Source organism: Leptonychotes weddellii, chromosome 10 (assembly GCF_054177405.1).
Source record: "Leptonychotes weddellii isolate Sample4059 chromosome 10, ASM5417740v2, whole genome shotgun sequence".
Lineage (NCBI taxonomy): Eukaryota > Metazoa > Chordata > Mammalia > Carnivora > Phocidae > Leptonychotes > Leptonychotes weddellii.
This window is the reverse complement of record NC_138378.1, coordinates 26,705,996-26,732,966: the sequence shown is the minus strand read 5'-3', so window position 1 is coordinate 26,732,966 and position 26,971 is coordinate 26,705,996. Positions and strand designations below refer to the sequence as shown.

The 26,971-nt window shown below is 42.0% G+C and overlaps 1 protein-coding gene and 1 pseudogene across 6 annotated transcripts in view; one reads left to right on the top strand and one right to left on the bottom strand.

Annotated features, from left to right (window-relative positions):
* Window positions 1-26,971, bottom strand: part of ATRN (attractin) — a 147,291-nt gene that overhangs the window by 36,275 nt on the left and 84,045 nt on the right. For all 6 annotated transcript variants that reach the window (XR_014149144.1, XM_081833132.1, XM_081833128.1 and 3 more), the window contains exons 20-24: window positions 25,248-25,341; window positions 23,319-23,371; window positions 20,944-21,038; window positions 18,120-18,198; window positions 16,186-16,343 (exon numbers count right to left, since the gene is read on the bottom strand). Coding sequence is in view for 5 of the 6 variants with exons in the window: in XM_081833132.1 (XP_081689258.1) it covers window positions 16,186-16,343; window positions 18,120-18,198; window positions 20,944-21,038; window positions 23,319-23,371; window positions 25,248-25,341 (479 nt within the window). In the remaining variant the exon portion in view is untranslated. The remainder of the gene's footprint in view (window positions 1-16,185; window positions 16,344-18,119; window positions 18,199-20,943; window positions 21,039-23,318; window positions 23,372-25,247; window positions 25,342-26,971) is intronic.
* On the top strand, window positions 9,005-9,708 carry LOC102726483 (phosphatidylethanolamine-binding protein 1 pseudogene; annotated as a pseudogene).

Sequence of the window (26,971 nt, the reverse complement as noted above, 5' to 3'; positions counted from 1 at the left end):
GGAAGAAAAAAGCTGGTCTAACTTTGGAAAGCATGATTTTGATGATACATGGTAGAATGAAGATAAAAAATGAATATGCACCCACATTTTAGTTAGTGAATTTGTTCCTCAGAAGATTATGGGTTAGCAATTCTAAAACTACTTAAGGTGTGGGGCACCTGGCTGGCGCAGCCGCAAGAGCATGGGACTCTTGGCTCTGAGGTCATGAGTTTTAGCCCCACATTGGGTGTAGAGTTTACTTAAAAATAAATAAATAAAAACTACTTCTAAAAAATGAAAAAAATTACTAATACTTCTATTACAAAAGAGTACAATGCATATAGCATTACAGAATAATCTAAAAGCAGGGATGAAAAAGAGGAAGGAAAATAAAAATGAACCTTAGGAAGCTTCTGAGAAACTTATTAATATTTTAATATTTCATTGAAATCCTTCTCAGATTTTTTCAAAAATGTAACCATATAGATTTACATCTTATTTTTTTATTCAGAAAAAAATCATGAATATAATTTTATATCGACATACCTATGTCACAAATAACTCAATCTAACTTTGAATATTTAACTTACTCTGGGATTTTTTTTCTTCTATTATAATCATTGTTGCATTAAACATACCTTGAGCCATAAACAAACAAACAAACAAACAAACAAATAAATAAATAAAGTGTGCTTGCCCAGAGACCCTCTGGGTGTGTTAAATAAATCTGACAAACGAAACTCAGAAGCCCAGCCAGCCCCAGGACTTAGGGTAGGATATGGTGGACCTGCATTTCCCAAGCACTAATTCTGTGCTTCAGCCAAACACGTGTTTTCAGGTTGCTCTAACTGCACTTGGTCCTTCCATCACCAGAGCGCCCTGCCCACCCACCTGCAGTGGAGCCCCCCTGGCCCTCGCTGCCCAGCCCAAACACTCCCTTCCTCATTCAGGCGCTGGGAACTGGCTCTCTCTTCTCTACACTCTCAGTGCCTGACCCACTTCCCTCCCAGGGCATGCGACAGTCATATTCCACTTTATTCTGTGGCTGTCTATGCAGTGATGTCCTAGAAAAAAAAGATTTCTGTACTCTTCTGACTTTCTAACTGTTGCAGGAAAAAGAATGGAAAGGCAATTCCCTACCCCTTCCCCCGCCGTCCGAGGCAGATACACCTACCTCCAGAGAGCAAATAACACCATCTTATTCCAAGAACTAGGCCATGGTTCTCAAACTCTAGAGAGCTTGCAACAAAGTGCAAATCCTGGTTCTATTCCTACTCCTCAAACTTTAAACTCCCCAGGTGATTCTGATGCCAGTGCCTAAGACTGTACTTTAGGAAACTGTGAAACAAGGAATTAAGGACAAAATCTACCCTGCTCCTTCCCCAGAACAATTCCTTTAGTGTTTCAGGCACTGCACTGAAAAAAAGTTGTCATTTTTACTTGGAAGGTTTGGCTCCGAAAGAAATTAAACTGGATCTTCTCCAGGGGTAGGGGTGTCATGGGGATGGTGTACGGGAAGGATGAGGGTAGAGAAAGAGAGGGTAGTGCTTTAGAAAAACAGAGAGGCGTGGCCCAAACCTTGAGATCAGGAAATGGAGGGAATGGAGAAGATGTTCTAGAGTTTTGAAAGTGCCGAGGAATATGGGAGGACTGCATGGTAGGCCTGGGGAGGCTCTCCGGCCTCATTGATTATTCTGTGCCCACATGGCCAAGCTTGTCACACATGAGAATGAGGACAGTTGCCTTCAAACAAACCTGATGGCTGTAAGTCAGGGTACCTGGAGCAGGACTGACTAGTGAATGCAAATCAGAGGCTCTCTCTAGATCTCTGGGCTCCAGTAAGCCCTGAGGTTTCTATACTTCCTGAGAGAAGGGGATGGGGCTCTCTGGGAATGAGTTTCTTATCATCTATGGTAGGGAGGGTGCTCTAAAACAAACAAAAAAAGTGACACATTTCTTATATTCAACTACCACAGAACAAATTCTTTTTCTAACATCTGTATTTCTAACACTGCATTTCTAACATTTCTAACATTTGTGTAATCCACAAAATAGGTATTCGGAAACAAGTGAACAAATGGATAAATGATACTGAACTGATAGGGAACGACCACTGTTTAATACAGAAGGTTTGAAAAGAGAGAGAGGGACCTCTAGTTTGCATTTAGCTTCTCCACCAAGAACAATCTTCACTGTTATGAACACACAGGACAGGCAGAGGATGGGAAAGGACAGCTGGCCCCCCTGAGAAGTAGAGATGGCCAGCTCGTGGCAGCACCTGTCAGGCTCTGAGAAAACCCAAGGTCTGTGTGTACCTGGCAGAATCCTTGTTGGGGGCTCCCATGGCTCCTGAGGCCAACAGCTTCACCAGGGCTCAACTCTGCCCAGTCTGGGAGCTGGTCAAGACCAGGGCCCCTCTGCTCTTCGACTCTCCCCAAGAGAAGATGCTCTGCAGATGCTGAAGATCTCACTTCAGGACCTGAGAGGGCCAAAGTGGCCTTGGCTGCCATCTGGGCTCCTGGCTTCACCATGCCAACCTTGCCGCATAGTTCTGGAACTGCAAGGCTGGAAGCCAGGAAAGAACAGATCCTCCCATAAGAACTCAGGCCTGTCTACAGACAGCTTCCCCCTCAGGCCTCAGCTGTGTCAAAGACAGAAGACTCTATGACCATCCTAACCTGGGCTTACTGCCACTGCCTCCTTGAGTTTTGCTGTGACACAAAAAACCTTTCTTGTAGGAAATTTTGCCATTTGCAACCACATGGATGGATCTAGAAGGTATGATGCCAAGTGAAATAAGTCAGTCAGAGAAAGACAAATACCATATGATTTCACTTATTGTGGAATTTAAAAAACAAAACAAAGAAAAAAAAGAGACAAACCAAAAAACAGATTCTTAACATAGAGAACTGATGGTTACCAGAGGGGAGGGGGCGGGGGGATGGAGGATAGAGGTGACGGGGATTAGGGAGTGTACCTGTTGTGATGAGCACAGGGTGATGTATGGAATTGCTGAATCACAATATTGTACACCTGAAACTAATATTAATGCTGTATGTTAACTATATTGGAGTTTTTCAAAAAAGAATAAAGAATAAAGGAACACTAAAACAAACAAAAAACAAACCAAAATAATTTTCTTTAAAACAAAACAAAAACAAACCAAAGTTCTATATGGAACTCTGCTGAGACCACGGGCCCTGGACTTGATCCCGGTGCCCATCAACTGGCCTCACACACTACCCACCTAATGCTGGTTTATGCTGGCACAGAAACTGTATACCCAGGCTCTGGTCAGAGTTAATTCCACTGAACCACTCATTCCTGACGTGCAAGCTAACACTCACCATCTGTGCACGCCTAACCTCCCAGCTCAATACTGCTCTGTACTCACTTCCCTACGTATCCTTCCAGCCATTGCTTCCACCACTCTCTAGAACTCCTATTCCACCTTATCATGATCATTAATAATTTAAAAATCATTAAGAACTACATATACTTGGTTGAAATACCTACAAGGGCCAAATAGCTAATCATGCAAAGCAATGGTTCCTGCTCCCTACGTCCTCTCCTTAAGGTTTCTCTCTTTGGCCCCCACCTTTATTTAGGTTTCTTTTCAGTTCTTCAGGGGTTACCTTTTAATCACTAATAAGTTTTTTAAAAAATTTGCTATTTCTTGACTTAACCATTTTGGGCATCACTTACTGACTTCCTACTATAATGGAAGGTGACTGAGGCCACCATCCCCACTTGCCCTTTCCAGTCTAGTTACATCATTGTTTTTAGTGCCTCTGTCGGTTTTGGTGTCATTATTATGAGGGTGATGGTGCTGGAAGGATGCTAACAGAGACGGGAATGGACAGAACACCCTTGGACACAGGGAAAGGATGTGCCTGTTACCCATAGGCAGCTGTAGGCGCAGGAGATAATGCAGTGTGGCCCGCTGCAAGGCAGCGTCCCAGGCCTCACAGCCCGCGGGGAGGAGCCCTCAGGCCTCTAATGCACCCCTGCTTGGAGGTGAAGTCAGTGGCTCCCAGGGAAGCTCCCTTCGCCATTTCACCAGGGTGAGGCGTGTTAGACAGGGTTTTGTCCCTGACTCCTGAGTGTTCTAGAGACTGCCCAACAGCAGTCAATAACTGGTAAAACCTTAGTAAAATGCTGTGCACTTCCTGCAAAGTAAAAAGAGAAGGTCAGTTCCAAGATACATCCCAGATGGCCTAGATGTGCTAAGGTCTCAGCTAGCTTAGGCTGCAGGCCCAGCTGAGGCTACCTTCAGGAGGTTAAATAATAAGGTGGACCTTTATTATCTTTTTTCTATCACCTGTATTATCTTTTTTTCTAATTTTTTATTACAGAATTTAAAACTTCTTAAAAAGTAGAGAGAATATTATGAACCCAATGTGCTCATCACCCACGTGTAGTAATTACCAGCTCAAGGCCAGTCTTGTTTCATGCATACGCTACCCACTTTCCCCAAAATCGTATTATTTTGAAGCAAATCCCAGGTCTCCTATCATTTCATTCTTAAATATTTCAATATATATAGTACCTCTTAACTACCCTCTTTGTAAAATTAGGATGTTTGTGTCCTCATCCCTTTCTTTTCTTCTACCTCTCAACTCTTCTGACAACATGCTAGAACAATTCAATCCCCTAACACCAGACTGTGCAGACTGGGATGACAAATTCTTGGTCTCCAACCCCAGCTAGCACCTTAGCCCCGGTCGGCAATCATTCTGATAATATCAGAAAAAGCTGTCAGTACCTTTTAGAAAAGGTGCAAAAGTTGCAACAAAAAAAGAACAAAGTTCTGATACCAACCCAAAAGCTCCCGTACCTACAACTACACATCCGTCTAGTACACATCTGTGACATGTCTACCACTGATCAACACTATGCTGTGACACTGAGGACACAGAAATGCAAGACATTGTCCTTGCCCTTAAGGAAAATCTCTGTAGAGTGAAAAGCCAGATGAGCCTAGAGCTGTGGAGGCACAGATGAGAAAAGAAAGTTGCTATGGGATACACCTGAGGGTCACCTGATGGACCCCTCCCCTGGGTTTCTAAACAAGAATTCTACCTGGACTCCCCAACTCAGGTCCAGCTCCTTCCAATCCATCCTCCCAACTGCTGCCAGAGGGGTCTTTTCTGAAAACACCGATCTTCGGTCGCTTCTTGGCTTACAACATTTCAACGACTCCCAGTGGTTTTCAGGCTATAGTTCTAAGCCCTCAGCCGAAACCTCCAGTCTCTTCCCGACAGCTTTCGCTTAGTTCTCCAGCACCTTGCTCATAGCGCTGCCACTTCACGTCTGTGAAACTCCCGGTAGTTCTTGAAGGTGATTGGGTATGCCCTTTCCCCACCCCAAATACCCCTACTCCCCCACCTCACGCTCCTGAGACTCAGCTCTGGTACTGCCCATCCTCAGACTCAGGCGGCACGGGACACTCCCCTCTCCTCCCAGGGCTCCCAGGAGCACGGGGGCACAGCCTGCCACCCAGCATCGCACAGCTCCTCCTGTCCATTCAAGGCTGCTGCTTTGGGCCACAAAGTTGGCTGAGTGAGCAGATGTTAAAGGAAGATGTTAAAGGAAGCCTCCTGGGAGAGAGATCTGCTAGAGATGGAGATTTACTTCCCAGCCATAGGTGGTATTCACCGATGGTGTGGATGAGACTGTCCAGGGAGAAAGGGTCCAGAGGAAATTCAAGGGAGCAATGATACTGAAGAACTAAGAAGAAACAGCCAAAGCCATGGGTGAAAAGGGGAAGAGAAGAGGCTTTCAAGAAGAAGGAGTAATAAATAATGATCCTAATGAAAACCACAAGGTAGTACAAGAACCTTAAATGCCACTTTGAAATAAAGAAAGATTTATACTTTGAGTAGTTCATTTCTAAATGTATTTCATAGCTTTATAATTCTTTAAAATTCTTACGGCACAGATACCTAACACCAGGAGGTATGTACATACATCATCACCATTATTATACAAGAAATATAAACATTAAAAGTGTACCTGACATTATTCGTAATAGCCAAAGAGTGAAAACAACCCAAGTATCCATCAACAGATGAATGGATAAACAAAATGTGGCATATCCAGACAATAAAATATCATTCGATCCTTAAGAGGAGTTAAGAACTCAAACATACTAAATATGGATGAATCTTGAAAACATTACGCTAAGTGAAAGAAGTCAGTCACAAAGGACCATATGTTATGTAATACAATTAATATGAAATGCCAAAATAAGCAAATCTATAGTGATAGAAAGTAAACTGGTGGTTGCCAGGGTCTAGGGAGAAGAAGGAACGGGCAGTGACTGCTAATGAGTACAGGATTTCTTTTTGGGGTGATGAAAATACTCTAAAATTGATTGTGGTCACGGCTATATGACTCTGTGAATATACTAAAAACTACTAAATTGTGTGCTTTAAATGGGTGAATTGTATGGTATGTGAATTATATCTCAATAACACGGCTACCAAAACAAGTATATGAGTCAATAAAAGTTTCATACATCCTTTGCTTAGGACAGCAATCCTGTTAGCACCCATAACATAACTCTAAAGTCTAAATGAATGCTCAGTTCTCAATACAAATTCTGTGTTGCCTTCGCTTGTGAACACTAGCCTCTTACATAAACCAGCAGATGAAACACCCAGCGTGGAGAGGGCTTTAATATTAGTTCCACATCACAATAACAACCTCTGTTGCAGAGCCAGTAACAAGCCAAAACCCCAGCTTCACCGCCCACCTCCCCACCTCACACAAAACGTCTGCCTGTCCATTCTCTATCTTGAATACCTACCCTCCCAAACCATGGGCATGGCTATGCCAGCTGAGTCCTTGCTCACTGGCAAGGACACTCAGGATCGCTTTCAGAAAGCAAAGGCTGGGCGCCTGGGTGGCTCAGTTGGTTAAGTGACTGCCTTCGGCTCAGGTCATGATCCTGGAGTCCCTGGATCGAGTCCCGCATCGGGCTCCCTGCTCGGTGGGGAGTCTGCTTTGCCCTCTGACCCTATCCCCTCTCATGTGTTCTCTCTCATTCTCTCTCTCTCAAATAAATAAATAAAATCTTTAAAAAAAAAAAAAAAAAGAAAGCAAAGGCTGAGGGAGGGGCACTCACCCACAGGAGCAACTCCCCAGAAAACAGACACAACCGGCCCCAGCACACCCATTAACCCTCCTGCACACAAGGCCTTCTCAATCTGGGTGGTTTTTTTTTTTTATTTTAAACTGCATCTACAAAGATTTTTACAGTTGGGTTTCAAATTCCCTCAGTTAGCAGTTATAGGTTTTGATCTGTTCCTAATTATGGAAAAGAATCCTGGGATTGGTTCAGAGTGAAGGAACTTGAGTTTAACGTTACCATTTTTAAAGCACCAAGGTTTACATGAATTCTGAGTAGAGAACTAGATTTCCTCAGTTATTTTGCTTTAAAAAATGAGAGTCAGAGACAAAAAGGCTTTTGCCTGCACTGAAAGCCATACTAAAATTTAACCAAATGGCCTACGCTGCACTCTATTCTCTCCCTTCAATGAGTCTCTACATTTATACTGAATCTGGATAGTCTCTAAGTGTGCATGGGTGTGTTTAAGAGCGAACTACATCTAGGAAAGCTCAGGCTCTGAGATTAAGAGCAGTACAGAAAGGCAAAGCCCCCTCTGTTGAGCACACCACTTCATGTGCCCAGGAAGACGCAAGCTCAGCCCTCCACACGCACACCCCCACATACGGTCCCAAGTACAGAGATCCGGTGTCGTGTGAAGACACCGAGAACACACAATGTCACAGATCCAGTCACGCTGCTTGCAAATACTACAGTTAGTTGTACAAAGAGCAAAAAGACACAGTTCAAACAGAACTTACCTGCTTGTTCAAGGAGAGCTTGGCAAGCTAAGTGGTGAGCATGCCATAGTTTATTTTCGAAAGTGCTCCTGAATACAGCTTTCTTAAGTGGATCTTATTCAAGTAAGTGATCTAGCCCAGGTAAAGAGCCCCCGAAAATCAAGCAGCAAATCAATGTCTCTTTGACTCTTAAACTTAAAATTAGTACTTTAAAAAAGTAAGTGTGGGGAAGAGATCCCTCTAGAAGGAAATGCTCTAAAACCATTTCAGTGGCTTTCAGAGGGTGGAGCAACAGAGTATTGGGAGGAAAAAAACTAGAACTCAGCATTGGCAACAGCACGACTATCTCCAGCATAAGAGCCTGTTTATAGGCACAGAGCCCTCTTTTCAAATGGGAAAAATGTCAGCAGTATAAGTTAAGATTTTCACTAAGAATCTTAAAAATGTTAATCATTTTTCAGCTATACACAACAAAGTCTGAAGTTCAATCAGATTCAGAAATAATAAGGTATGTCAGTATGAAAATAATCTCAACTTAAAACAAGCCAAGAAATAATATTTACTAGACCTCAAATCAAGTATTTTATAAAATTGGATAGTGTTAGATGTTACCAAATTGAAATTGTCTGACTGGAGCCTAGAGTTCAACCTTTATGGGGTCAAACAACCTAAATCCCTGGTTGGCACCTAATACTCCCTTTACCTTGGTGTTGTGTACACTCTATAATCCCTCCCCTTGAGTGTGGGTGAGCCTGACCCAATCAGGTGAATGTATTTATTTGTTTATTTTTAAACACAGGGCCTGAACTCATCACCCTGACATCAATACCTGAACCGAGATTAAGAGACACTTAACCGACTTAGCCACTGAGTCGCCCCCAGATGACTGCTTTTAAAAGAGGTTCTTGAGGTCAATCAGGAAAAATCAGAAAAAGTTGAAACTTCAGTAGATATATCTGTATTTTTGGTCAAAAATTTTAACTTTTAAATGTTATAGAAATGGAATCATACAGTATGTAAATTTCTAAGATCCCTGCCCCCAACTCAGCAAAATTTTCTTGGGATTCATCCAAATTGTTGTATCAATAGTTTGTTTCTTCTTATTGCTGAGTGTTACTCCATGATATAAAATAAATAAATAAAATCTTCAAAACTGTGGCCAGTTTGCAGACTGCTGGGGGTCAGTGCTGCAGGACTGTTCCCAGGCTGCAGAGACTCTTCCCCGTTGTCTGCCCAGCTCGGCTCCACAATGCCAGTGGACCTCAGCAAGTGGTCCGGGCCTTTGAGCCTGCAGGAAGTGGACGAGCGGCTGCAGCACGCGCTGCAGGTCAAATACATCAGGACAGAGGTCGACAAGCTGGTCAAAGTGCTGACACCCACCCAAATTAAGAACCGGCCTGCCAGTATTGTGTGGGATGGCCTTGTTCCAGGTAAACTCTACACCTTGGTCCTGACAGATCTGGATGCTCTCAGCAGGAAGGACCCCAAATACAGGGAATGGCACCATTTTCTGGTGGTCAACATGAAGGGCAACGACATCAGCAGTGGCAGAGTCCTCTCCAATTATGTCAGCTCTGGGCCTCCAGATAGATCTGACACAGGCCTTCACCACTATGTCTGGCTGGTTTATGAACAGAATGGGCCACTGAAGTGTGACGAGCCCATCTTCAGCAACCGATCTGGAGACCCCTGGGGCAAATGCAAAGTGGCATCTTTCCACAAGAAGTACGAGCTTGGGCCACCGGTGGCTGGTACGTGTTACCAGGCGGAATGGGATGACTATGTGCCCAAACTCTATGAGCAGCTGTCTGGGAAGTAGGGGAATGCTAGGAGACAGAAACCGTCCTGGAAGTCTCAACCAGTGTTCTCCAGTTCAGTGATGCATGTAGATTTCTCAGGTGAGGCCTGAGCAATCAGATAATGGTTTAGAGTGACTTTTCCTTCTGCCGGTCCTTTATAATTCTAGAGGGTCACGCCCCCGTTTATGTTTTGATCACATTTGAACGCTATTTTGGGGGATATTTTGGTACTGTGTTGGGGTCATCAATTCTTTTTTTTTTTTTAATATTTTATTTATTTATTTGAGAGAGAGAGAGAGAGAATGAGAGAGAGAGAGCATGGAGGGGGAGGGTCAGAGGGAGAAGCAGACTCCCCGCCGAGCAGGGAGCCTGATGTGGGACTCGATCCCAGGACTCCAGGATCATGACCTGAGCCGAAGGCAGTCACTTAACCAACTGAGCCACTCAGGCGCCTGGGGTCATCAATTCTTAATATAAGAATAGCAAACCAGAATTTAAAGAAATAAAAATTCAGGTAAAAAGACCAGGTCTATAGTAATAGAGCAGAGCGTCAAAGAATCTTTAAGGGAGGTTTAAAAAAAAAAAAAAAAGATTCATTGCCTCTGCTTTGTGAGCCTGAGTCTGGAATTGTGCATGAGGGCACCTCTGGGTCGTGTTTTCACGGCTGTGTCTCTCACCAAGACAGCCAGAGGCTGGCGTGTGCACTAACCCCCAACGTGGTACATCTCGGACTATATTACTAGGGATCGGTGTCTTGTTCTAGCTCCTCTGAAGAGCAGTACTGGGAAGAGCAACAGGGAAAGTGGCTTTGTAATTAAGACACAGCCATCTAGGGCACCTGGGTGGCTCAGTCATTAAGCGTCTGCCTTCAGCTCAGGTCACGATCCCAGGGTCCTGGGATCGAGTCCCACATCGGGCTCCCTGCTCCGCGGGAAGCCTGCTTCTCCCTCTCCCACTCCCCCTGGCTTGTGTTCCTGCTCTCGCTATCTCTCTCTCTGTCAAATAAATAAATAAAATCTTAAAAAAAAAAAAAAAGACACAGCCATCTAGATGAGCTGCAGGGCTGCATGAGGCCATTGTCAGAAATCCCTAAGTCTGTGTCTGTGGAAGTCTTGTCTATAGAAAAGCCGATCTGGAGTTGCGAATTATTGTGTTAATTCTGCTGTTTGCTTATAGTTGAATAAAAAGAAAAACATTGTGTGGATGAAAAAAAATCTTAAAAAGTGTTAAAAAAAAAAAAAAAGAAGTCAAAGGATGCAACTGAGAAAGAAAAGGACATGAAAGGACTCAGTTAAAAAAAAAAGATGTATCCTGAAGATAAACCTTTATCACCGGAGTCCTTATCAGAATCAGATTATATTGAGGTGGTATGGGCAAAAAAGAAGAAAAGCAGTGAAGAATGAGAAAAAGTAACAGTAAGGGCGCCTGGGTGGCTCAGTTGGTTAAGTGACTGCCTTTGGCTCAGGTCATGATCCTGGAGTCCCGGGATTGAGTCCCACATCGGGCTCCCTGCTCAGCAGGGAGTCTGCTTCTCCCTCTGACCCTCCTCCCTCTCATGCTCTCTTGTCTCTCATTCTCTCTCTCGCAAATAAATAAAATCTTAAAAAAAAAAAAAGAAAAAGTAACAGTAAGAAAAAGCAAAAAAGAAAAAGCAGCATAAAAAACAGGATAAGGAGAAAAAGATGGCTGCAAGTTCAAGTCCTGACTGGTCATAACAAGAAAAATCAGGATTCCTTTATAAAGAAAGTGCAATGTCTAAGGAAATTTCAACTGTAAGAATTAGGACATAATTACTAAAATGCATGAATGTTCCTGTTTTTAGAATTAGTCCTGGACTATTCAGTAGCCACGTGGATGCCACTGTGTGAAAGGGCCATAATTGTTGCCTGCTGCTTGAACATCTATTTTTTTCCCTTCCAGTGCTTAACAACTCCGGGAGATATTACACTGCAGTTGTGCTAGTGGTTAAGATATTTGGGGATAGGGGCGCCCGGGTGGCTCAGATGGTTAAGTGTCTGCCTTCAGCTCAGGTCATGATTCCAGGGTCCTGGGATCGAGCCCCACATTGGGCTCCTGGCTCAGCGGGGAGCCTGCTTCTCCCTCTTTGTCTGCCTCTTCCCCTGCTCATGCTCTCTCTTTCTCTGTATCTCTGTGTCTCAAATGAATAAATAAAATCTTTAAAAAAAAAAAAAGATATTTGGGGATAAAGTTAACATTGCTGACTAGAAGTATCTCATGATAAATTAACAGAAGTTGAATCTGGATACATCATTAAGGTATAATCAGAAATGATCAGGTGACTCTAGAGAACATTTTTGTAACAAACTATAGAAATGATCCCTGAAAGTAGAGTCTTAGATAACATTTTTGAAATAGGGATCACATTGATATTTCAAAATCCTTACTCTATAGATAAATGTATTTTAATTTTTCCCCTTCTATACTTTTATTTACCTGGGGAAGGAGCTTTTGCGGGGGGGCTACTAACTCTTCAGCTAGCAGAAGAGCATGCTTTTTATCCTCACACATCCTACTTCTGCAAACACAGTAGCCATGCTTCATGGGGAGGGCAGAGCTGGGTACAGCACTCTTGCCATCGGACATCCTTGGACTCTGTCGTTTGCTACTTTAAGTGAACCAGAGAAATAGGCCTTTGCAGAATGACAGAGCCCCAAAGGCTCTGGAATTTACCTCCACTTCAGTAATGCTGAATGTTTTTTAGCATTAGGAAGTGTTATAACGTTTGAATTAATTTTGACTACACTTTGACTTTGGAAGGGAATCATTTCAAATAGATACTGGTACTTTTTGAAATTGATTGCCAAAAATTCTAAAATGCATGTTTTATAGTGTTAGGTTTTAACTAGTCAGGAATATTTTATGTAACCAGTGATAGTTACTCTTGTTTGGAATTTGGTTTAGGTTGTAATGTTTAGCTTTTATTAACTCCTTATTCCTTGCTGTATTTAATGGCATACTTGCCAAGATACCTAGCATGTAAAACAAACAAACAAACAAACAAAAAACCCCACAAGGCTTTTGGGGTGCCTGGGTGGCTCAGTCATTAAGCGTCTGCCTTCAGCTCAGGTCACGATCCCAGGGTCCTGGGACTGAGTCCCGCATGAGGCTCCCCGCTCAGCGGGGAGTCTGCTTCTCCCTCTACCCCTCCTCCCTGCTTGTGCACTTGCACTCTCTCTCGCTCTCTCTCTCAAATAAATAAATAAAATCATTTAAAAAAACAGGCTTTTGATTTTTTTTTTTTAAACAGCTTCATACTGAAGCTGAGACTTACCATAAACAAGTTGAGTGGCAGGTCTGGTATGCTATGTCTTGTTACAAAAAGCTACTGCCAGAATCTTAGTAAACACAATATTTTAAAAAGTTGTCTTTGTATATTCATAACAAAGTATGACAAGTGAGAATTACATTATGCTCTTCCTGTGTCATATTTTACTAAAAATTTGTATCTCGTAGCTCCTGCTGAATTGTTTACTAGTAATGTTAAACAGAACTGATAAATCATTTTTACTTTATATTTTTATATAATCAGGTAACATGAAATATAATTTGATGTACAATTTTGCCTGTTACAGAGGGCGTGCATTATAGTGGTATATACACAAAACATTTTGGCATGACAAGAGGCTGAATAAATAGCTATTTCACTTTAAAAGGAAAAGGCTGTGATCCCTAATAAGTTGATTTTGTGTAAGATGTGATGATTAGGCCGAAGTTCATTTATCTGTCGATGGTTGTCCAATTGTTCCAGCACCACTTATTTGAAAGGCTATCCTTCTTCCACTGAATTGTCTTTGTTCCTTTGTCAAAAATCAGTTGGACACATTTATGTGGTTCTGTTCCAGGGTTCTTTATTCTATTCCTTGATCTGTGTCTATCCCTCCACCAATAACCACAAAGTCCTGATTACTGTAGCTAAACAGTAAGCCTTAACATTGTGTACAGTGATTCCTCCCACATTATTCCTCTTTTCCACACCTGTTACAGCCATTTTAGAAGCTCTGCCTTTTTGTATAAATTTTAGAATAAGCTTGTTTATATCTTCAAAAAAAAATCTTGCTGTGTTATTTAAAATTTTTTATAATTGGGGATGCCTGGGTGGCTCAGTCAGTTAAGCGTCTGCCTTCGGCTCAGGTCATGATCCCGGGGTCCTGGGATCGAGTCCCGCATCAGGCTCCTTGCTCAAGGGAGCCTGCTTCTCCCTCTGCCTCTGCCTCTCCCCCTGCTTGTGCTCTCTCTCTGACAAATAAATAAATAAAATCTTAAAAAAAAATAAAGATTTTTATAATTGGGTCAAAAATATTTAAGATAAAATTTACTGTTTTAAGCATTTTTAAGTATATGATTCAGTACTTAAGCACAGATGCTGCAAAGATTAAAGAATAGTGTGAATACCTTTGTGTCAATACATTTGAAAAAATGAAATAAATTAATGCCTAGAAAAAATTATCCTAAATGACTGAAACAGAAAGAGAAAACCCAAAATATCCTACAACTTTTAAAGAAGTTGAATCAACAGTTAAAAAAAACTTCCACAAATAAAAAATACTGATGCTTTTACAAGGGAGATCTATTAAGTAAGTATTCAAGTTTCACATAATTCTAATCTCATATAATCTCTTCCAGAAATGAGAAGAAATCTCCTCAATTTATAATTATTAAAGGTTAGTTTAACCTTGATACAAAAATGCAACAAGGACAGCAAAAGAAAACTAGATGAATGGTGGTGGCATTCAGAGAAAGGAAGCATGGGGTTTGGGGCTAAGGTCACAAGAACGACTACGTGCCGACAGCAGGAGCTTGTGATTGTCCAGTTAGAGATGTCTAAGCAGCGACCGAGAATACTGGTCTGGAGCGCAAGGAGAAGCTGGGCTGGAGACAGAACTGAGAACCACCCGTACAGAAAGAGCACCGGGGGCGCCTGGGTGGCTCAGTCGTTAAGCGTCTGCCTTCGGCTCAGGTCATGATCCCAGAGTCCTGGGATCGAGCCCCACATCGGGCTCCCTGCTCGGCGGGAAGCCTGCTTCTCCCTCTCCCACTCCCTCTGCTTGTGTTCCCTCTCTCGCTGTCTCTCTCTCTGTCAAATAAATAAATAAAATCTTTAAAAAAAAAAAGAAAGAGCACCGTAAGTCCTTTAAGCGGGATGGAATTACCCAGGGAAACTGTGTGGGATGAAGACAAAAGAGAACCAATGCCTGATTCCTAGACAACCTCAATGTTTAAGGAAGGAGATTCCCTAAAGAGCCTGGCCAGAGAATCAGGGAAAGAAAGGACCAGGAAAGCAAGAAAAACAGCGACTCCAATCACTCTGAGAAGGAGAGGAGAGTGGAGAATTTGGTGACTGGCATCCGCTAAGACACAACAGTTTCAGGACGTGGTGAGGGAAGGAGGCACCACGGAAGGCTGTTGGATGAGTGGGTAAGAGGAAGCACAAACAGGGAGCCAACACTAGAGAAGGCTGGCTGAGGAGGGAAGCAGAATGTGTGTAAGATCAAAGGGAAGAGCAGACTAGAGGATGAACACATGGGTGGACCAGCTAGACAGAGAAAGGGAAGCAGTTGGTGAGAAAAAAACAACACAGAGCCTATCCCCACATTCCAGGAATGAAAAGATTCTTCTGGAAAGATTCTTCTTTAGTCACAGTCCCAAGACATGAACACACAATCACCAGGACTCGGTTTCAAGCCCCCCCCAACTGATCAGTGACGACTTGCTTCTGAGAGTCAGCAAATGGCCTCAGACCAGGCCCGTGACCATGTTTCTATGGCTAACGCTGCACCAGTCCCTGAAGGTCCACCCTGCCCTGGATTCCACATTCACCCAAAACAGAGAAGTTAAAATTGAAAAGTACTCAGGCAAGGCCTGGAGGACACAGTGGCAGATGACAAAGAGCAGAAATGAGGCCATGGGTCTTAGATAAGAGGGAGTCCATGGATCCCCTGTGAAATGAGAAAAGGGTGGAAGTTGATAACATCGGCGGCAGCAGCAGGTGACCTGCCTTCAGGTCACATACACAAAACTCTGTGATGTGGAGAGGCTACGTGATCTGTGTAGGAGAGGCCAGGACTCACACAGAGCCCGTGCTCGCGCATGCAACCTTACGCGGCTGCTCACTCCACTGCATCCTATCTTTACACTCTGACAGCAGCTGCAGCATCTTGCCATGTGACACTTTCCACACTCGGGCTCTCATCAGTGTGGTTCATGTATACCCACCTGACTCATTCCAGAACTGAAGCTCTACAGGCTTTTACATGGGAAGTGCTCAGTGAAGAAATGAATCCAGCTGCAACTGCCAAACTTGTTACACGCCAACTTGCTTTCAAAAGGGCTTATAATTCTCTTTAAGTGATTTAAGCCACCCCTACCACAGCCTTCTTTATGGTGGTCATGGGCTCAGCACTCCTTTGCCATAGATACCACGAAGGCCGAGCAGTATCGTACACCTCATTTACCTCAAGGTCCAAATTAGTGGAGTTAGTCTCCACTGAAAAGATTTCGCTATGTCTGCAGGTTGAGACCAAAAAGTACTTCTTACCTGAATTTTGATGGGCCAGGTAAAATTACTGACATAAACGAAGAAAGTGATATTTGGGTGGTTGCGAAAATCAAACTTCTCATTAGAGAAGCTATCTTTGTACTCCTTAATGTTGGTTTTTGAAACAACAGGCATCTCTTCTCCAGCCTGGGTTCCAGCTGTCAGGAAGAAAAGAATGAAATACAAGGGTCTTTTTTGGGGGGACAGAATCTGCCTTCATTAATAATGACAACAGTTAGCATTTACTGAACACTTACTACGTTCCAGGAAAAGCCTGTAAGAGCACAAGCTCATTTAATTCTAACAACAATTCTTACTATTCTCATTTACAGATCAGGAAACTGAGGTTTGGAGAAATTAAGTAACTTGGTTCAGGTCACACAGCCAGCAAGAAGCAGAGCTGAGATTTGCAGTGGGAAGGCTGATGATACACAAGGCTGTGCCCTTAACCAGAATAGTTCTGCCAGGAGTCTCTGCGGCTCCTCTCCACTTAAACAGCCGACACCTAGCTGTGAAAATACAGATACCAGTAGAATCCTACTAACAAGCAAGGACTTTCATTCTGCACGTAGCACTTCCAGCTGCTTTGCATATCCCTTTTAGACCTGTTTGTCAGTGCTCCTGATCCCCAAACCAGGGACACTGATCGACCTCTCACTTCCTAATTAGCAGTGACCTCATGTCTCAACAGCAGCAGGGAAGGAGTCACCCAGTCCCTTCTGCTATCAGCTACAACTGTATTTAAATCCCCCCAATCTGGTATAAATTCATGCTACTCCCAAACAGTCCTTCAACATTCCATTTTCTCCCTCAGCCTGGAATTCTGGTGTCTACAAAGATTCGTAAAATAGATTTTTAGCATGTCTGCATTAAATACTGTGACTGGAGCCCAGACTGCTGGGTCCTCATTGAGACAATCATTGAAAAGCATTCACATGCTCAGAGATGTTGCCCTTCTCCCAATGTTCTGACAATTCAGACTTTTTTCTTAAAAGTGTCTCCTCACTGCAAGTTTCAGAACCTTTTCTGAATTCCACACAATCTTAAAAGATGATAAACATAAGATGTGCAAAGGTAATGCTTAATTTTGTTTCAGTCTAACTGGTTGTGTTTTGACCAAAAATCAATACTGGAAGAGAATCGATAAGGAAGCACGGTTACCATCCAGTGAGAAACTGCTGGGTTTCAAGCACTACGGACTATTTGTTTATTGTCTCATTTCAGTCTCACTATGCTGTGCACGGCTAGGTGTTTCTACCATCCCTTGTATCCACGAGCAAACCGGCTCAGAAAGTTTAATCTGTCCAACCGCACAGTTCAGCACGGTTGGTAATGGGCAGAGTTCAAACCCACGTCTGTCGGGTCTGTCGAGCTACGTTTGTAAGTGCTACATCAGGCCCGCCTGTCACTTCCTCAGTACATCTTCTGCCCAGATGGTCTTCAGTGAATCGTAGAAAGATAGACAAGAGAGCAAACACTATGCTCTTAGAGCTCGATTCAATTCCCAAATTACACCTCCCTGTACCTACCAAGATCTCATTCTAAATATTTCCATTTCTCACTTCTGAGGCCTGGATGGGGCCGACGGTGGGAGTGCCAGAGCAGGGCTGCAGCTAGTGTCATGGGCAGCAAGGTTGGGGGGGGTGAGCGTGCACTGAGCCTGACACGACCGGAGGCGCATGCCTGTACGACCTGATTCAATCGACACAACAATTCTAGGAGGTAAGTATTGCTGTCTTCTCTTTGTGACAAATAACGCTAAGGTCTAGAGACGGGTTTTGACACTTGTTCAAGGTCTCCCAGGTCGTAAGTGGCAAAAGTAGGTTTCAAACCCATCTGTCTGTCTCCAGAGCCCTCTCTCTCAACTACACGTATTTCTCAATCTACTACCAATCTACTCCACTTGGAAGGTCTTCTTCTAGGTATGTCTTTACCTGAGAAGCTGGCGGCCCAGGTGATGTTGAGGTTGAAGTTTTTGGAGGCATTGATGAACATGTCCAAATCCCTGTTTTGCTGAAGAGCGGTGCAAATAGTTAGAAAATTAATTACAACAGTTTCCAGATTTTAAAATAAAGTAGCAATTAAATTTTACCACTCTCAATTTTCTTAACTACAAAACAGATATTTTACAATGTCTTAAAAGAAACTCACACTTAGTCAGTAACATTTCTAACCAATATAAGCAATATAACCCAAGTAAATTTCATTTCTCTCTCATAAATGTGTATGTAATTTAATGCTTTATCAAATGCCTAACTCCATGAGAAAGTACGTTTTAAAAAGCCCCTGACCAGAGCACAACAACTTTAATCCTATGACCCATGTTAGGGGAGTCAGCCTCCTAAGGATCCTCTGGGCAGCTGTTTCCAAATGTCTGGAGAGCCCATGCTGATAAGTAAACACTGAACCAAGACCTCAATTTATGTGTATTTATAAATTAAAGCTATGTACTTCTGAGCTGATAGATTACATATCCTATAAAGTTCTCCAAAGTGGAAATGGGCTCCCTGCTCAGCAGGGAGTCTGCTTCTCCCTCCGGCCCTCCCCCATCTCATGCTCATTCTCTCTCTGTCAAATAAATAAATAAAATACATTTTTTTTAAAAAGCTGAAATGAACTAACTTAAAAAATAATTTGACTGTATTCATTCAGGACTTAAAAAACATTTTTCTCTCACTAAAAATTTTATTTCAAGAGAAGTATGATTGAATATTCTTTACTAGCTTTGAAAATCTTATTTACCACTTGGAGATACAACAATTCGAAGAGCTAGTGTAGTTTATTTTGATTCTTGGTTTTAATGACTGAGAAAGACCTCTCCAGGAAATGTGTTGAGCCGACAGGTAGAAGCGTAGCACTGCTGGTGACACCAGGGAAACTATAATACGGATTTTTAGTTTTCACTGAAACTTGACTAATAAATCTCTTTCTTGTGGTCAAAGAATTATTTGTGCAAATGAATCAGATGTTGTATTTTTATATTTTACGAATGGATCCAATCCTGCTGAAATTCTTTATCTTGAAAGGCCAGAAAACAAGTCAGAACAGTAAGATTTTTAAGGGGGTTGTTTTGATGGTATTTACAGCACAAAATCTTAACAGTGGAAACATTTCTAAATAGCCGTTTTCAAAATGTGATCTCCAAACCAGGAGTTTCTCTCCCAAAGCAGTCAGTTACCTTCTTGTTTACTGATATAACCTCACCCTCCTCTTGCAGGGACAGCTCAAGTGTTTATTTTTTTTTAATATTTGGTGGAAGAACACTACTGACAATTATTTCTTTCCATAGAAAGGATCAATAAACTTGATATCCTGGTGCTTTTATAAGAGACAGAACATACATCTTGGATAACTCTATTAAATACTCTGTTGTAAGATAAACAGGGAACTCCAGAGAAGTCAAAAGATTTTCATGGTCACTCACCACATTAAGAAGTACTACCAAGAGTCTATTATGTTTATTTAAAATAAAGTTAACAACATCAATTACATCCTGAAAGACTGAGTACTTCAACCAATGCTTATGAATAAGATATTAAATAAATTTCATGTGTGGTACTTTTGCTATAATCTTATCCTAATTTTTTTTTTTAATTCCAGTCAACACAGCCATTCAAATGATATGATATAGTCTGTCCACATAATATTTTCATTTAAGTTCATCTATTATTTTTACTTAAATTCACTCTCTAGTACATTTCTTCTTAATTTTATCATTAAAATGGAATATAAAAAACAAATCTTACTTTCATTTAATTGTAAACATCCCGCACTCTGGATTTTGTTCTTCTACTACTTTATTTATATTTTAGATTTAGCAAAGCTTGTTAACAGTAACATTTGTTAACAAAGGAGCACAACCTGGCTCACTGTCATATTATTTTCCATGTATTATTTGTCATGTTTATGGTGACAGGAATTTTGTAATGTTAAGTGGCTTTGTAATGTTAAGTGCATGTTGATGAGAAATAAGAAACCTTCAAGGAGGTTCCTAAATAATGTATCATCAAGTTTAGTAAAATTTCATTATGTACTGGAGTGGCCATTGAATGACTTTATATTTCATTGAAGAAACTGTACAGGTGTGTCTTCATGTTCTAGATGCTTCACTTTTAAATGTCATGCTATGTTGGCTCCCTTCTACCACCAGGTTGTACCTTATGTCAGGCTAGGATTCATCATTAATGAAAGTAGGTATAAATCCACATTTCAAATAGTCATCCTAATAATTCCAATTATTTCTGGTTAACTTCTTGTTGGACCTGACTACACCTTCGCAGTTGTTACCTCCTAACAAGGCTAACAACTTCCTGTAGGCACAGAAGTATCATCTCTGCAGCCTTCCTTGTATTGGTGGCATTAATTTCAAACCGCAGTTTCTTTGCAGGTACTTGTTAAGCCTCTGGTCTGTTTTGAGAGAGTAAATCTGGGCCCTGTCATATGCCCCTCTGACTGGGGAGGTCCCCTTGTAGTCCCCTCTCCTTTTCTGTAGGGGCTGTGATGGGCTGATGGGCAAACCAAGTATGTGTGGAGTCAGTGTCAGTCTGGGTGTCAGATCCTGGTAAATCTGAACAACACCATTCTTGCCTTTGAGATGGAGAGGAGATAAAGTGTAGCTTTTAACATTTCTTTCCAGCACCTCTAAACACAGTCCTGTGTACTCCGCTTTGGAGACCACTGCTAATGCTTCTACCCATAAAGATCAAGAAAAAGATCTACATGAATTCAAAACAAGCAAGAAAACTTTTAAAATCTTACTTCATCAGGCGTAGCCACAAAATTGATGGCTGTGTAATAGCGGTCATCTTCCTGGGATAGGCTGAAGGTGAACTGATAATCAATGAGAAGAGTATCTATGGAAAGAAAGAAATGTGTATTTAAAAATTAAAACAAAACCAAACAGAATAGATCTCGAAAGATACAGATTGATCTTCTTATAAATATTCAATAGGCAGGAAACACTTTTAGCTCACTTATACCTGGGGACTGGGAGGCTTTTCAAAGGAAGTCAAGTCTGTGGACAATATCATTTTACTTGGAATAACCTATCAAATTCTCCTTATTATCATGACCCTGGTTGAGATTTTAGGCTCCAACCTAAATCACCTACAAATATTAATTGTACCTCTATTACATGCTAGGTTTTGCTTAAGGATACAAAGCTATAAATTAAGGATATAAAAGGAACTAAGACTCTATGGAAAAATGGTTGATTCCAGGTCTGGAGCAAGGAATATGTGCCTTATCTTATTCACGAAAGCAAGAAAGCATTCAAAGACTAAGGTGATGTAGCAAAAGAAAACAGCTTTAAAGAGAGCCTACTGGACAAAGATGGTATAGTTTTTTTTTTTTTTGTACAAAAAGGTGATTTTATTTAAGAACAGGGACAGGACCCGTGGGCAGAAAGAGCTGCCCAAAGATGGTATAATTTAATTCTAAAAAGTCTATTGTACAACTCAACAACCTGATTTAAAAATGGGACAGAGGAATTGAATAGATATTTCCCCCAAGAAGATATACAAATGGCCAGTAAGCACACAAGAAGATGCTCAACATCATTAATCATTAGGAAAATACAAATCAGTTAAACCACAATGAGATACCATCTCATGCACAGTAGGATGGCTACTATCAAAAAAACAGAAGGTAAGTGTTGGTGGCGATGTGGAGAAACTAGAAACCTTGTGCACTGCTAGTAGGAATGTGAAATGGTGCAGCTAATGTGGAAAACAGTATGGTAGTTTCTCAAAAAATTAAAAATAGAATTACCAAATGATCCAGCAATTCTACTTTGGAGTACATACCCAAAGAACTGAAAGCAGGATCTTGAAGAGATATTTGTTCACCATGTTCATAGCAGCTAAACATCATAGCGATTATTCACAATAGCCAAAAGATGGAAGCAACCCAAAGGTCCATCAACAGTATACATAAAGTGGAATATTAAAAAAGAAGGAAATTCTGACATACACTACAACCTGGAACAACCTTGAGGACACTATGCCAAATGAAATAAGCCAGTCACAAAAGACCAGTACTATATGATTGTACTTATATAAGGTGCCTAGAGTAGTCAACATTATAGAAACAAAAAAACAGAATGGTGACTGCCAGGGGCTAGGGGAAGAGGGAAATGGAGAGTTGTTGATAAGTTTATTTTTAACTGTTTAAGAAACTGCCAAATGGTTTGCCAAAAGGCCTACACCATTTTATATTCCCACAAAGATGGATGAAGGTTGTGCATAAAGGTTCTAGTTTCCCATATCATTGCTAAAACCTGGTATTTGATATTGGCTTTATTTTTTCAAGATAGATAGGTTACAATGTACCAGATTACAAAAAGTTCACTGATATGGTGGGGCCCCTGGTGCCTGGGTGGCTCAGTTGGTTAAGTCAGACTCAAAACCTGAGTCCAACTCTTGGTTTTGACTCATGATCTCAGCGTCATGAGACTGAACCCTCCCTCGGGCTCAGCAGTCAGTGGGGAGTCTGCTTGAGATTCTTTCCTTCTCCTTCTGCTCCCCCCGGCTATCTCTCTTTCTCTCTCTAAAATAAATAAATAAATCTTAAAAAAAAAAAAAAAAAAGAATTGTTTCTGGGGGCACCTGGTGGCTCAGTCGGTTGAGCGACCAACTCTTGATTTCAGCTCAGGTTGTAATCTCAGGATGGTGGGACTGAGTCCCACATCTGGCTCCACACTCAGCATGGAGTCTGTGGGAGATTCTTTCTCTCCCTCTGCCCCTCCCCCTGCTTGTGCTCTCTCTAAATAAATAAAATCTTTTAAAAAAAATTGTTTCTGACCTATATCCTAAATGTGAAATATGTTGACCCCAACCAGGTAATGGCAAATGAAATTAAGTTTCAAGAGAACATAAATGAGGAAAGCCAGAGGTGTATCTCTGTATTCTCCCCTGATATCTGCTATGGATATAGTAACATAAACCACAACCGTAATTAACACAGCTTAAAATGGTGTTCCTATATGTAGTAAGTGTAATAGAATGGAAACACTTCCATGAATGGTTGCTATATTCTTAATAGCACTTACCGTTCTCAAACCATATTAAAGCAAATAACAAAGTTTTACTGAACTACTTTGCTTCTAGACAAATATGAATTGCAAAAACACTTACAATAACATGTTCCTTTGAGAGGGTTTCCCTGGTATCGATTTTCTACCTCGCATCTAGGGGGATAAAATTGAAGATTATTTTCTATTGCTAGTTAAAACAAAATCTACATTCATCTTAAAACCAAGCAGATCCTTTTATATAAAACTACATCACAAACAAGTGTGAGTCAACGTAATCACATTCTTCACTGTCACTCAGATCAGGTAGGCTGAGGAGAGTCTGCGTTCATGTTGACTACTGCCCACCCAGCAGTTCACACCACCCGCCAACTGATAAACATTTGCCAAAGTGCAGGAGACAAATCCAAATGTAATAAATCTAGATCCTACTTATTTTCATGAAAAACACATTTCCACTTCTGTGTGGACTAAATATTCCTCTAAAAGTGAAGTTAAAACATTTTTCAAATATTCATTTCTCACTTCCTTCCTATTCTCCCTGGATAAAACTGATCCTGCTCTTTAAAAATAAGAAAAGGCTAAACACCAAGAATCACTTTTTTTTTTTTTTTTAATTCCTTGAACATGGTTCACCAGTCTGGAGAAAAAAATAAGTTCTAGTAAAAAAGAATCATTACTTTCCCGCACAAATATCATCTGTGAACATCAGCAAAACCCAGTCTCCCACTTCACAAGGCCATTTATACTGGTAGGGCCAGCAGCGAAGAGCTATTAAGAAAGTGGAGAAAGCCTGGGTCAAGCACTATTCCCAGATAAATAATACATGATATTGTGTCCTTGGATCCAGGGTGATTCTTAGTGCTTGCTTGTATCTAAATCTCTTGAAGAAAAAGTCTTTCACTGGACCTACACCTCGTTTCGTTATCGCATGCCTAACTGAGGGCAGGAGTGATTAATTTTGCTCTATTATATTGTTCTGTTGAAAGGAACCTAGGCCCAAAAGCTAAACTTAATTTTTGATTAGACATTTCTTCAAGGCATCATGAAACCAGTAAACATGCCCAGTGGTGTAAACTGTAAAATGTAGACAGAGCAATTCCTTCCTTGAACATCACTTTACTACCAGTGTTGAGAACAATGAAGTTTACCAATGATGTATCTGCTTGTCTCAGCTCAATGTTGTGATACTACTAAACTCTCTCTCTTAAGTCTCTTCTTGAGAGAATGAGTAAACCCGGAGCATGTGTTTTATGAGGTTTTCTAGTGAGGCAGACAAGTATATGTTTGTCGGGGCACAATCTCGTTTCAACTCACCAGGTCACTAAAAACAATTATTGCTAGTCCTGCTATTGATGGATAGGGAAACGGAGGCTCAGCTCAGTAAAGTGATTTGTCTCAAGAGTGCCCTGCTTCGTGGAGGCAAAGCCAGGGCTAAAACTCCATGTCTGTCTGACGCTGTTGGCATCCTCATGGATGGGAACCTCAGACTCTTTCCTGGAAGATGTCTAACACACTTCACCAAGGAAAATGCTAGAACAGGAGGGAAGTGTTAAAGGCCAGGGGATCATTTCCACTATCGGACAACCAAAATGCTAAAGAAAACGCTGTCCTGGAATACCAACTCTTCCAGCTCTTTCTCGGGAAAGAGTACAATCTCCTGATGTGACAAAAATTGAACAGTGGTTGAAGTTAAAAGACTGATCAAGTCAGCAATGCAGGAAATGTCAGTGTCATTCAAACATAAAAATGTGACCTAAAGAGCCACCAAGTAATTGCTGCTGAACCTCCTCAGTGTGGAGGCTGACCGAATTAGACCTGTCTGAAATAGAAAAGGCAGAATTTCAAATTCATCAACCCGGGGATCCACCCAGAGCCCAAGACAAAAGGGCACAGGGAAGGGGTGGCTCTTGTGGTCCAGCTGCTTCATAGTCCCTTGGCCTCCTGAGTGGTACAGACCCAGCTGGCCTGGCTGCCAGTCACTAAATCCAGGTGTGGCCTGTGGCAGGGGTCCCAGGAGTGTGGTACTCACAGCTGGCACTCGTCCCCCTTGACGCCCTTGGTGGTGCAGAAGCACTTGCCCGTGTTGGTGTTACAGAGCGATGCATGCCCATTGCACTTGCATGCTGGGGAGAAGAAAAAGGAATGGAAGTCACAACCGGCTTGAAAGATTACCACTATCAGAGACTCTTCCTAAAACACATAATTTTATCTGAATCGGATTCAATAGGAAGGACAGATTAGAATGAAAGCATTTAATGGGTAAGATTCAAGTTTTCCAGCTAATGATTTATCTCAAATAATGTAAAGGCAACATTAAAAGAACCAAAGTCCAAGGACAGGAGGAAAGAGAAGGCTGGCTTCTACTGCCACCTGAAGCAACCATTTTGATCTATTTTGATCTTCTCAATAGGCTGTTTTTCACTATTATGACTCTTTCATTCATTCAGTAAATATTTATGAAGCATCTCTAGTGTGCCAGGCGCTGGGCATGGGGGCACAGACAGAGTCCCCGCCCCCAAGGAGATGCTCTGAGCAATAACCACTCCTGAGGGCGAGGCTTGGTCTGGCTGCACTAAGCCTCAGATGAGGGGCCTGCCCCACAAAGGCCACGTCTCAAATCCTAGCAGGGCTCAGAAGTGAGGTGAAATCACAGTAGCTGGTCAGTGTTTCAGAGGCCCCGCAGGACTTGCAGAAATGGGCACCCATGTCTCGGGGGCCTCGGGCATGGGGTCCTGTGCATAGTCCCCACCCAGTAATGCCAGGCACTGTGATTACTGTCAAACGGATGAAGTCCAGTCACAAGGAGTGGGAAAAATATTTTTACTAAAGACCTTTTAATCTGAGCAGGAAACGTTCTTTAAGAGTGGCAGGCAATGGCCGTAGATTACTAATAACTCCCCACATTTCCTGAGTGCTCACTATGTGTTGCACACTGCTCTGACCACTTCCGTCTCAACCACCACCCTTTTATCCCCATTTTATGGATGAGGAAATTGAACCCCAGAGAGGTTAAGGGACATACTGATAAAATGCCAGCTCTCTCCTGGTTGCTCTGGGATCAAATTCTCAAGGGCCAGGCTAAGGAATTTGGAGGTGGGATTTCGGGAGGAGGTAGAGATTTTCCTTTCTTATTTATTTTCCTGCTCAGAACCCGAAGGGTCTTCCCATTGGAAATAAGAACAAGCCAAAAAGCAGTTTGCCAGCCTCCCTGGTCATTTAAAAAATGTATTAATTTATGTTCTAACACTAAAAAGTCCTTGCTTACAGGAATCTATTTGCCATGCATGGGAAAACAGAAGACTATTTAAATCTTTAAAATATACTAGAAGTGGGGTGCCTGGGTGGTTCAGTCGGTTAAGCGTCTGCCTTCGGCTCAGGTCATGATCCCAGGGTCCTGAGATCCAGTCCTGCATCAGGCTCCTTGCTCACTGGAGAGCCTGCTTCTCCCTCTCCCTCTGCCTCTCCCCCTTGTTTGTGTGCTTTAATAAATTTTTAAAAAATAATAAATAAAAAAATAAAATAAAATATACTAGAGGTACTGAGGAATCCAGTTCCTGGTTAAAACCCCATGTGTGATTTCTTGGACTTGACCACAAGCCAAATCCCAGGCTTAGCCAGCAGGTCTCCTGTGCCCGGGGGCCATCTCTGAGGGGAGCTGTAGTCAGGGTCTCAGGCACCCCCACCCCCCAAGTCAGCCATGTTCGGTCACACGCTTGTATTCCTAGCGCAGGCACCTTCGTTCCTGAGTCTCTT